Source organism: Coenobita brevimanus, chromosome 59 (assembly GCF_032717465.1).
Source record: "Coenobita brevimanus isolate Jiangsu-jjx chromosome 59, ASM3271746v2, whole genome shotgun sequence".
Taxonomy (NCBI): domain Eukaryota; kingdom Metazoa; phylum Arthropoda; class Malacostraca; order Decapoda; family Coenobitidae; genus Coenobita; species Coenobita brevimanus.
The window spans coordinates 22,050,653-22,063,783 of NC_137012.1; the positions used below are offsets into that span (position 1 = coordinate 22,050,653).

Consider the following 13,131-nt stretch of genomic DNA (forward strand, 5'->3'; position numbering starts at 1 on the left):
CATTTGCGCATCTTAACAGAGAGACTCGGGCATGATGTCGCGGAATGCTTGCTCTGTGAGTGGCTGGCAGTAGTTTTGTAGTTCTGCATGGTTTAAATCAGATTTATATATCTTTCTTCTTGCTGAATATTTTCTATGGCATGGTAAAAAATTATTGGTTTTCGCCTAACTTCAACTCATAATTCTGACTTTTTATATTCTTTGTTTTCCTTTCTTGAAAATATAACGATAAATACAACTATTCAGCTTCAAAATATCACCACAACCAGGATCCTATCATAAAACGTGTACTTACTCCAACCGATCAAAAAAAAAAAAGATTACAAGGCAAATATGCTGCCGAGACTCTCAAAAAATTGTGCATCTTTTTCCTTTTGCATTACCATACAATAAAATGCAGAAATAACCATAATCTATGTATCACTGTAAAGGTAATTTATTGTAGTTTTGCATGGTTTAAACCAGATTTATATATCTTTATTTTTTTATTTATTTATTTTTTTTTTTGAATATTTTTGGACAGCAAGTTATAAAATTTTTGGTTTTCACTTAACCTCAAATCAACATTTTGACTTTTCATTTTCTTTGGTTTTCCTTTTTTGAGCATATACTGTATATCACAATAAAGTACAACTATTCAGCTTTAAAATGACACCAAAACCAACCAACTATCATGAAATGTGTGTTTAAAAAGAGCAATCACAGAACAATATTGCAGCATGAAGATGTAGGCTAGCGAGAGAACGGCTGACTCCAGCACAGACATAATCTGCCTGGCCCAGAAACTTGACAGGGTCAATACATCTAACCCACCAAACATCAAGCCTAGCCAAGCCTACCTTAAATGTGCTTAGAACACTTACATTACCCTACAGTTGGGCAAAATCATTAACACACAGTCTATTTTATAATAAAGTGCTGAATATCTCAAGTAATTTACTGAATACTGTACTGAGATCATCGATTGCAAAAGTCCAAGTTCACGTGTGATGGCCATTATGGGTTCAGTCCTAGTCGTTTTGGCTGTAAGTCATTTAGGCCATAACGTCCAAATAGGTTAAGTTAGCTTAGGTTAGGTCAGGTTATGTTATTTAGGTCATTAGGCAATTTGGCCGTTTGCCAGTGTGGGCGTTATGGTCTAAATGACTTATGGCTGAAACAACCAGGACCCTACGAGCTTGCCACCTTCATGCTGAGCGATTATCTTGAGTTTCATCACAAGAGTAATTGCCTTCCTCTTCTTCTCACTGGTAGCAGGAGAGACAGATGGGCACGTCGCAGAAACGATGGATGCACAAAACACAATGTAGATACAGGGGGGTATCCAAAAAAAACACAAGCAACACAGATGACTGTAGAGTATTGGTCATTTACAGTAGTGAGCGCAAGGCAGACTGGAAGGTTCCAGGACAATTCCCCGTCAAGACAAGTCACCGTCAAAACATGGATGATTTCCCATCAGTAGGCTGAGAATCTCAAACTTACATACAGTATAGTACTTATACAGATGTAACACATGTAGGTTATTAGTATAATTTAAATGTATATCAATTGTTAACTTAAAGTTAGATAATTAAATAAATGCTAATGTCCTGTATGTAGTCTACTGTTAAATGATGAAGAGAAACTTATCGTACACTGCCTGATTCGCGGTTTAGTAATACTTTTTCTGTGAATAATAACAATCTGACACCAGATTTTACATTCATCATAAAAATAATAAACCATCATCATTTTTACAACTCAGATAACTAAAAAACTAGTATACTTGCTAAGTACAATGACATGAAAATAAACGACTGGGAAGCTTCCTGATGGGAAACTGTCCCACAACCTACAGGCTTGATGCCTTCATACTGGGCAATTGAGTTTCATCTCAATTGTAATTGCCATCCTCTTCTTCTCTTCACCAGTCGCAAGAGAGACAGATGGGTGTTTTGTAGACATAATGGATGCACAAAACACAATGTAGACACAGGGGAGTTTTAAAAAAAAAAAAAAAAAAAAAAAAAAAAAAAAAAAAAAAAAGGTAACACAGAAGTAGAGTATGATTTGTTTACAATAGCAATCGCAGGCCAGATTAGGAGATGTGGCTGAGTGGCTTGCTGCCAACATCACATGAGAGTATCATACTGCATATCACTGGACCGGGAAAAGATCGTTTTTGTTTCTGTTTTTGAAGGCTCCAACATGCTTGCATGCATCGGCCTTGGTCACCTACTGGTAGCTCTCCGACAGCCTCCCTGTTCAGTCCCTTAACCATGAGGTCACATTAAATGACTTCATCCCAGGTCTTCTTCGGTCTACCCCCCACACCCCATCTCCAATATTAACGCTTATCACTACAGTAGAACCTCTCTCATTCGGACTATATGGAGGGAAGGGTTGTCTGAATTAGCAGATTGTCTGGACCATCAGGGTAATCTCCAATTCATACCAAAAACTGTCTACATACCGTATATTTGTTAATTATTAACATATGTTGCATATGTCAACCCTACATAACTGCAAAAGATGAAAGGATATTAAAATAACCAAACTAATTATGTACGATAGTTTTGTATTGCATAATTTACAGGTTAGGCCATGACAAGAAACTAGCCTACATTTTAAATTGTAGTAAGTGACTACGGCCCGTGTAGGCAAAAAAATAAATTAAGTAAGTAACTGTAATATTTGGAATAAAAATAAAACTTATGTAAGCAAAAAATACATTGTCATGTTTGGCATATTGATAACACCCATATGGGCAAGAAGCTAATGTTTGATGTACAAGTAAAGCACATTTAAGTACAAAAAATAACCTACAGTAATCATTAAACACTGCAGAATATTCTGACCCATTTTTGTGTAAGCAAACTCCTCCTTTTAACACCTTTATTCATTGCAGAAGCTACACTTGCATTAAGGGGCATGGTAAGGAGGATTAACTTTTGAAATACAGCGTAAAATATAAATGGTTGGTGAACTAGTTGATGGAACTAATGCTAGCGTGTGTTTAAACAGGCGCCCATGTTGCAACCTAGCTTGATCCGAGACTAAACGAATGACGATCGCTTTCCGCGCCGATACTGAAAATGATTTTAGAATTACTTTCAACATATTTTTGGAGCTTATTATTTTTAAATTTTGTCCGAATTAACAGAAGTCCGGATCAAAGGGGTCCGGACCAAAGAGGTTCTACTGTATCTGCACCCAATTATCATCCCCTATCCTCTCCACATGCCCAAACCACTTCAATCTACCCCTCCTCATTATACCACCAATACACTCCAGTCCCATCCCACCTCTCAACTCTTCCATCATAAACCTAGCCCCCCCAGGCCTTGCACTCAGGGACGCACTGCGCATCCACCTAATCATTGCAATTTCTGTATGTCTGAGCCTGCGGATACTCTCTTCCTTCACTGCCCAGGTCTCACTACTATACAGCACTACGCTCCTAACACATGCTGCATACGAAGATCCCTTAGCACGGAGGGAGAACCCTCCCATTGTCAGGTGAGCCAACAGCTTCCTGAACTTTTTCCAACTACTTCTCACCTTAGCCACAGAGCTAGCTCCAGCCCCACCTCCAGCACATAACATGTCTCCCAAGTAACAAAACTCTCTCACCTTAGCCACAGAGCTAGCTCCAGCCCCACCTCCAGCACATAACATGTCTCCCAAGTAACAAAACTCTTCCACAAACTCAAGAGACTCACCAGCAAGTTCAATCCTTTCATGCCTGGCAATCTCCAACGGCTCTCCCTGACACACCGCAAACGTAGAATCAGCATTATCTCGCAGTCTACCTCTAATACCACTACATCTCTTATGTACCCACTTACCACATACACTGCACAAGATGGAATTGCTTCCCACACTCTCGTGTGAAATTGCATGTGGCCACTCTCCCTCTTCTTTGACAGTACTGCCAGCAACCCTAGATATCATCACTTTTGATTTATCTGCATTTACTCTTAAGCCCTAGTGCCCCATACCAACTCTCCACTTGCTCAATCTTTCCTCCATACCCTTTCTCCAATCAGCACCAAATCACCAGCTTACAACATTTCCCACGGAAGTCCATTTCTGAAGTCATATGAGAGGGCTTCAATTACCATCATAAACAAGGGACTCAAAACTGAATAAACTAAATCAAAATTTAAATTCAAAGTACGGTTTCTACCTTCGTAAAGTCAAAATATTCATATGTCGTCCATTCATAAAATGGGGTACCTGCACTTGACTGAAGACTGTCTCAAAATATATAAATGCATCACATTTATGGTGTGTGTAATGCGAGTCACTGCAGCACACTATGCCTCCTATATATATGAGGTTGGCATACACTGAACTTAATCATTCATTTCACCATTAAGGTAAGCCAGCAGGATGTGGGATACAACTGTAATTTTTGGAAAATACAGTAAAAGTCATATTATTCGGCAGGTGATTATTCGGTAGATCCGACATTTCGGCAGTTTTGAGAAATGGTCCCATTTACGAAAATCTTTGATCGTTCGGCAGATGTCCGGAATTATCTCGGCAGTCCAAGAAGTATTATCTGTGACTTGTAGGCCTAATGTTTCATTACACTTCTGTATGTTCACTAATTTCTATATTTTTTTCAGATTCAGGTATAGTACTGTATTGATTACAATATTGCACAGTATCATACAGTACAGTAACCACCCCCTCCAAATTAGCGAGGGTTACGTTCCAAGTCCCCTCACTAATTAGTGAAATTCGTTCATTCTTGACGCCTTCCGGAAAGTGACATTTACCAGTAATTGCTAGCCCATGAACCACTGATACTGTAATGCATTACCCATAAATAAATGGTGCTTGTTAAATCAGTTTCCCCGTTGTTTTTAGCTGTACGGCTGTGACAGCTCTAGTATTTTTATTCCTCAGCATAATGGTGGAAGGGACTGTCCTGTTTAACCAAACCTATCCTAACCGAGTTTAACTGTACCTAATAATTTAACCAAACCTAACCTAACCTAAAGGCAGAAAAATACTTAAAAATAAACTGGAGGAATATGAATTGCCAAAGTCTCTCTGATGAGAGTTAAACGTACATTTAGCGCTCATTCTTTTGTTCGTTTTTGTGTTTAATGTGAAAGAGAGAGTATTGATGCAAACAGTAATATATCCCATTAACCCCTTAATAACCTCCGGCACTGAACAACCCTTTACAGTATCGATGTCAGTGATGTCAAATTAGTGTGAGCTATAAAGAAAACTGAACAATTATGGGAAGGGAACGAAGGTCACTGGTATGTTTACATGACTCTACACTACGATTCCAAGCAGTCAGGTGGTTGGTTAATCTCAGATGTTTTTGCCCATTTGGTAAATGCCCCGTAACTTTATCAATTTTTCCGTGACTCATAGCAAATCACAGCATGGGTTTAGGAAGCTAAATAACACATTGCTAGGTGAGCCAGACGGTTATCTCCACATCTTTAAGAAAAACAAATTGATTTCAGAAGAATGGAAGAAACTTACTCTACGTACTCAGAGAGGGATTAAACTTCTTCCATTTTCTTAAAGATGTGAAGATAATCGTCTGGCGCACCTAACAATGTGTTATTTAGCTTCCTAAACCCATGCTATGATTTGCTATGATTCACGGGAGAAGTTACAAAGTTACGGTGCATTTACCAAATGACCGAAAACATCTGAGATTAACCCTTTAACCGCGGGTGTCATTCCAGAATGACATTGCAAAAACTGGACCAAACCGCGGATGTCATTCTCGAATGTTTGTGAATATTTTGAATACCCCGCGTTTTTTCCGTGCGCCAATTGTTTCAAGGGAGAGTAGCTATTAAGTTCTTTCACTCCAGCCGACCTCCACCTCCCTCCTCCCACCCCCCAGGCCCTCATCTCCCACCCCCCCCGGCCCCCACCTCCCACCCCCCCGGCCCCCCACCCCACCCGACCAACACGCATCAGTATCTGTCCAGCTGTGTGAGTGACAACATCGCTGATGTGGCAGTGAAGTGAGGGCAATTACAGTGCCTTTTACCTGCCTCAGTGAACACAGAGTGGGTGTTTATCGTATGTGCAGTGTTCATATATGTTTATAGTATTATTATCAGAATAAGGTTGGCATTTGGTAATGGTGTGTGAGCGAAAAATAGTGATTACAACACCGCTGATGTGGCAGTGAAGTGCAGGCAATTACGGTGCCTTTTACCTGCCTCAGTGAACACAGAGTGGGTGTTTATCGTACGTGCAGTGTTCATATATGTTTATAGTAATATTACAGAATGAGGTTGGCATTTGGTAATGGTGTGTGAGCGAAAAATAGTGATTACAACACCGCTGATGTGGCAGTGAAGTGCGGGCAATTACAGTGCCTTTTACCTGCCTTAGTGAACACAGAGTCGGTGTTTATCGTATGTGCAGTGTTCATATATGTTTATAGTATTATTATCAGAATGAGGTTGGCATTTGGTAATAGTGTGTGAGCGAAGGTAATGGTGTGTGAGCGAAAAATAGTGATTTTAGATCGCTCACTTCTAACGGCACTGCCCATCCAGTGATAGTCAACGAAATCATGAAACCTACATCAATGCAAAGCCGAAGGTTAGTACTTTCTAATGGTACCTTATTTTTCGCTCTAGATTTATTCTGTGCAGAGTTATAAAGGTTTAAAGTTTGTTCACATTTTGGCTGGAACCCCCGCGGGAGAGGCCAGTCGGGGCAAAACAATGCCCACGGTTAAAGGGTTAACCGACCCTCTGACTGCTTGGAATCGTATCATAGAGTCGTGTAAACATACCAGTGACCTTCGTTCCCTTCCCATAATTGTTCACAGTTTTTTCATAGCTCACTAACTCGACATCACTGACATCTGTACTGTAAAGGGTTGTTCAATGCCAGAGGTTATTAAGGGGTTAATGGAATACATTACTGTTTCCATCAATACTCTCCCTTTCACATGTAAACATAAAAAACGAACAAAAGAATGAGTGCTAAATGTACGTTTAACTTTCATCAGAATGACCTTACCAATTCATATTCCTTCACTTTATTTTGTGCAATTATCCGACTATTTTATTTTGTGTTTGGAAAAAGTACTGTATACAGTACTCACTCCAAACATATTTATAATAATATAAGTAGTGATGAGTTCACCAATACAAGTGATGTACTGAGCTGGTAGGTAATATTCCGTATCATTTCGGCCATCCAGGAAATGTTCTCTAACTTGTAGGCCAACTGTGTCATTACACTTGTATAGGTTCACTAATTTATATATATATTTCAGATTCAGGTATAGTACTGTATTGATTGCAGTATTGTACAGTATACAGTATTTTCTCCAAACACAGCTGTAATACCATAAGTGGTGATGACAGTGTTCACCAATATATTTAAGGTACTGAGTGGGTAGGTTTTTTATTATTCAGCAAATCCAATATCTCGGCATCATCCCGGTCCCATAGGTGCCGAATAATAGGACTTTTTTACTGTAATCATCATTACAGCCTTAGTTCACATCTAAAATGAAGGAGATATAAAGTGCTACCTACAGTCTAAGATCACTGAGTAAAACAAGCATTTGTTTGTTTCTTATCGTTACTTAGCTGATTCAAACACGATCCCAATTACTGTATCGGATGATTTTTCTCTTCTGATGCAGATACCTATGTTGATCATCCTTCCAATACATATACCAATGTTAATCAGCTTTTGCTTGCTAATTTACAGCGCTAGCTCCTTATATTACTTTAGCTTCCACTTTCACCCTCTATATTTTAGTTTTTTAAATCAAATTACCTAATGATCATGGCATGAAATTCATTTTCATAGGACTGTAAACCACCTTAAACTACTCTTTGACTCACTTGGCCAGCCACAAGGTTCTGCACTGGTGTTGAGACTCGAGAGGAATGAGCACTAGCCTCTCCATTGATGGAATCTGCCCCTCCTCCATCGCCACCTCCACCACCATCACTGTTCTGGCCACAAACTGACATATGTTGTGGCCAATGACTTTGCTGGTGGAAAAGGTGAAGAGCAATATTAAGCATCATTATTGGTGCAAAATTATATTGTTGTTCCATCACTTCTGTTGCTTCAATTAAATCTTAAATACACAGCTACCATTACGGTAAACAATACTGTAATCTGCAATATTGCAATTGCAAAGCCTCTAAGTATGTAGCTATGTACCGGTACTACCTTTTCACAGTATTCAAATATGCTTTACAAGCTATGGACTACAATAAATTTATCAATTACACTAGTAACAGTATGGCTACAGCAATTTTTCTCCTTTAACAGCTAATATCAGAATAGGAGAAAACATATATGCAGGCTGACCTGGCATGGGTAGTCACAGTAAGAAGTATTCCAGCAACAGAAAAACAGTGCCTCCTTTCCACAGTTGGCACACCACTGCTTTCGCTTTGTCTCTTCCACTGCCCTCTGTTTCTCTGCCTCCATCTGTCTCCGCACTTCTGAAAGCCTTTCCACCATTTGTCGTTCCATCTGCCGCCTGCCCTCAATCATCTGCTGCTCTGTCTGTCTTTTGACTTCCTCTATGGCTCTCTGCTTCTCTGCCTCCAGGTTTGCTCTCATTTCCACTAGCATGACATCAGCATTGTGTCTGACTTCAGCCAACTCCTGCTGATGTCGCCAATTAGTTCTCTCTAATTCCAGCTGCAAGGCAGCCACTCGTGCTTCAGGGGTTCCAGTCATTACCAGCCCCCCAAGAACATCCTCCAGTGTGGCTCTCATCACCTCTGCTAACTTCTGAGAGTGTTTATGTAGTTGGGTTGCCAGAGGACCAGCCTCCGGTGGCAGGTGCCTTGGGGGCGGACCCGCCGCCACTCGAGTTGGCATCATCATTCCAGGCCCTGTCCCACCCATCATCCTCATTCCAGGAGTTGTCATAATAGGGCCCCGTCCCCCAGTCAGACCTACAACCTGGCTGCCTGGGGGAGGAGGACCAAATACTCCACGAGATGCTGCACTGGCTGGAGGAGCCTGAGGGTGAGATAGAGGTGGTGGAGGAGGGATACTGCCACTCACTGTTTGGGGAGAGCTACTCGAGGATGAAGACACTCGTGGGGCAGGAGCTGGGGTGTGATCCTGACCAGATGAACTCTCTCCTAAGTGGTGAGCAGGAGATCCAGATGGTGTAGAGGGTGCTACTGTTGTTTTCATTTTATGCCGATCACTACCACAGGACATTGGAATTATTGATATTGAAGGACTTAGTCTGGTGGTGTCTACTCCAGAGGGCATTTTAACCTTTTCTTTCTCCTTTACCTTTTCTTTCTCCTTCTCTTTCTCTACTGCCTTAGTAACACTCACACTGCACCCCAGCGAGGATATATGTTGTTCCATATCCTTGCTCTCAGATACTTTGGCTGTGGGTGAATGTCTTTGCGAGCCATTCCCAGTTCTGACAGAGTCTTCACTGTCTTTTCTTTTATCCTCCTCAACATCATCATTTTTCTGTGGATCTTTGCTAGCACGGGTTAATGTGATGCTGTCTCCACTACTTGTACTGGTATCACCTAAACTTTTACCATCGATCCTAGTTATTGCTATGGTACCCATTGTTTTCATGAGCTGCACTGCATCAAAGAGTGAACTTCTGCTATCATCTTTCTGATTATCCAAGCTGCCTTCTTCATTTTTATCTTTCCTTACCATTGCTTCCTCCTCTTCTTTTTCATCTAACTTTTCTTGTTTAATATCAATATCCATATGTTCATCCTTTTTTTCGACATCACTAAGCCGACTTGACTTTTTATTTCTATCACCATCCTCTTTTTCAGCTTCACTAGGCCTACTTGATTTTTTATTTCTATCACCATCGTCTTTATTCTTGCAGTCACTGTTATTCTCTACTTTCTCATCTCTGGAGAGAAAGCTTACATTTCGAAATATTTCAGAGCCTTCAACTTGCAAACTATCTTTACCTGTATTTGCATCACTTGCATTACTTGTGTCATCAACGCATTCATTTTCTGCCTCTAACTTACACTGTTTATCTGGTTCAGAATATTTAGCTTTCTTTTCAGCACTTTCCACTTCTGTTCTTTCTTTAAGTGTTGCATTGTCAAAATCATTTTCCTCAACATTATCCTGGTTACTCAGGTCATCTTTGTTTTTCAAGTCATCTAATTTACAATCTATCTCTAATTTGAGCTCTTTATTCATTCTCTCTGCTTCACTCTCACTCTCCCCTTCATCATCAGTATCATCAGTTTTAAATCCTATTTCAGGCATTTTCTCACTTTCACTATATACACCTTCACTCATCTTATCACTATTATCATCTACACTACCATCTCCTCTTTTGACTTCTTGTTCCTCCTCCTCATCACCATTATCCATTACGCTTTCCTTGGCATCATCATTACTTTCACTAATATTATCACCATCTGAGTTATAGTCTTCTTTGTCCTTACACTGTACACTAGCAGATTCACTTTTATTTGTACTATCTGGGTGCTGAGAATTTACTGTGTCTTTGTGGGAGGTCACTTCCATGCTGTCAACCAAGTCTTTTTCCTCACTGGACAATTCTGGGGACTCATGGGTATCTTTCATTGGTTCACTTTCCTCTTTGTGTTCGTCCTCTTCTGTACTCAGCACAAGAGGTCCTAAGTCATCTTCTTCCTCAGTACTTAATTCAAGATTACCACCAAGTTTCCCTTCTTCCTCTTCCTCCTCTTCTTCAACCTTCTCCTCTTCCTCCTCCTCCTCCTCTTTCTCCTCCTCCTCCTCCTCCTCCTCCTCCTCCTCCTCCTCCTCCCCCTCCTTCTCCTCCTCCTCCAGCTTTTCCTTCTCCACCTCCTCCTCCTCCTCCTTTTTTTCTTCCTCCTCTTCCTCTTCCTCCTGATTCTTCATTTCCTGCTCCTCTTCCTCCTTATCTTGGTTTTCTGGTTGTTCTTCCTCTGCTGCATCTGTTTCCTCTTTGTCTTCTTTATCTGCTTCTAGGTCTAACGATGGGAAACTGATTTCATCTCCCTTAATTTCTTGCTCATCAGGTACTTCTTCAGGCATTTGTAGGTCTTTGCCATCATCTTTGTTCTGATCTTGGTTTTCTGCTTCTGCATCTTCCTCTTCCTTCACCTGGTCAGTTGTATCATTCTTCTCTTCATTATCATCACTGGCATCACATTTTTCTGTGACTTCAGAGGATTTGCCATTCATCAAAGAGCAGTCATCTGGTTCCTCAATATCATCATCATCCTGTTCATCCTCTGAATTCACTTGACCTGGGTATTTCCCACAATCCTCCATTTCTTCATCATCCAAGTCATCATCATCATCCATTTTCAATTCCCCCTTTAGTTTTCTATCTTCATCATCACTATTTCTTTCTTCTTTGGTTAGGTTTCCTAGAATTCCTGAACAATCATCTGCATTAGTTGTACCCTGTATGCCTGGTCTATCTGGTTCTGCAATATCTGACTCCCTTGTAGCCATTTCAGTTTCTGTCTCGGTACCCTGAGTGGCAGTGGATGTACCAGATTCTCTTCTTCGCCTTCTATGTCCGGTTCCACTGTCTGTTGAGGCAATTGACGAGGTCTCATCATCTGAAAATATAATACCATTTACATTAGTTTTCACCACACCATCACCATCATCCTGATTTATCTTCCTACCAAAGGATTGGATTAGGTAGGGTCCAGAGACCAAGAAAAATCCCAAGACAATGAGACACTATCCAAAGTTTGTCCAACTGAATAAGCCACACTTCCATTTATTCACCATTCATGACCCCGGAATCCTGACCCCACTTCACACACACACACACACACTGTGGAAATGGGAGAAGGCAGGGCTGAAGTGATATATATGAAATTAGGAACTGGAGAGAATGTTAAGAGAGATATGGCGGTAGTGTATGGTCCCCCAAAGACGAGAGCATGGATGGATGACGAATACCATGAGATGTTGTCAGATATGGCTAGCTACTTGCAAAAAATAATTGAGAAAAGCAATAATATAATTTTGGTGGGTGACTATAATTGTAAAGAGGTGAACTGGGAGGAATGGTACTCGGGAGGCAGCGAGGATTCGTGGGGCACTATGTTATTAAATATAATAATCAATAATGTGATGACGCAATGGGTCAAAGAAGAGACACGGTTTCGAGGTGAGGACACACCAGCAAGGTTAGATTTACTGTTCACCAAAGAACCCAATGTAATAGAATCATTGGAATATCTCTGTCCTTTGGGAAAAAGTGATCAAGTGGTCACTGAGTTCCAGATGTTAATAGGAAACGTCAAGCCAAGAGACGAGCTTCATAGACAGGGAAGATACAACTTTGGGAAAGCAAATTTTACAGGATTGAGAAACTTTTTTGAAAATGCGGATTGGAGAAAATTCAGGGAAACAAGAGAGATACAGAGGAAATGGGATATCTTTCTAGACCTCTATAATTTGGGAGTGGAAAAATTTGTACCAAGAGTAAGATGGAAAGAAAACAGGAAAAAGGAGTGGTTTAATAGAAGGTGTATGATAGCAAAAAAAGAGAGAGATAAGGCGTGGAACAATTGGAGAAAGAGAGGTAACGACAGAACAAAGGATGAATATAAAAGAACAAGAAATGAATACACAAGAATATGTAGAGAAGAAGAAAGGAATTTTGAAAAAGGTATAATTGACAAATGCAAGGATGAACCCAAACTGTTTTTTAGATTTGTTAATGGCAAACTGAAACAAAAGGAAGGAATCACCAAGCTGAAAGTAGAAGGAGAGGTCTTTAAGGATGCGGCAATGCAAGCAGAAATAATGAACAAACGTTTCCAGTCAATTTTCACTAAAGAAAAGGAGCTTGTGGAAGGGGAGGGAGTGATTAGAAATGTTCCGGTGATGAAAGATACAAAAGTGGAGGTACAGGAAGTGTATAAATTACTGGAAACTCAAGATGTAAGGAAAGCCCCAGGACCTGATGGAATTTCTAATTGGGTACTGAAGGAATGCAGAGAACTACTGGCGGATAAAATTCACAGCTTAATTGTATGCTCACTGGAAGAGGGGAAAGTGCCAAAAGAATGGAAGAGGGCAAATGTGGTACCAATTTACAAGGGAGGAAACAGGGAAGAACCCCTGAATTATAGACCAGTGTCTCTAACCAGCATGGTCGCAAAATTGTGT

General features: G+C 40.5%; 1 protein-coding gene across 1 annotated transcript in view; it reads right to left on the reverse strand.

Annotated features, from left to right (window-relative positions):
* The window catches only part of Zmynd8 (Zinc finger MYND-type containing 8), a 181,857-nt gene that overhangs the window by 5,417 nt on the left and 163,309 nt on the right, over window positions 1-13,131 (reverse strand). Inside the window, exons 9-11 of the mRNA XM_080274703.1 lie at window positions 11,155-11,561; window positions 8,326-11,094; window positions 7,848-8,000 (exon numbers count right to left, since the gene is read on the reverse strand). Coding sequence (XP_080130829.1) covers window positions 7,848-8,000; window positions 8,326-11,094; window positions 11,155-11,561 — 3,329 coding nt within the window. The remainder of the gene's footprint in view (window positions 1-7,847; window positions 8,001-8,325; window positions 11,095-11,154; window positions 11,562-13,131) is intronic.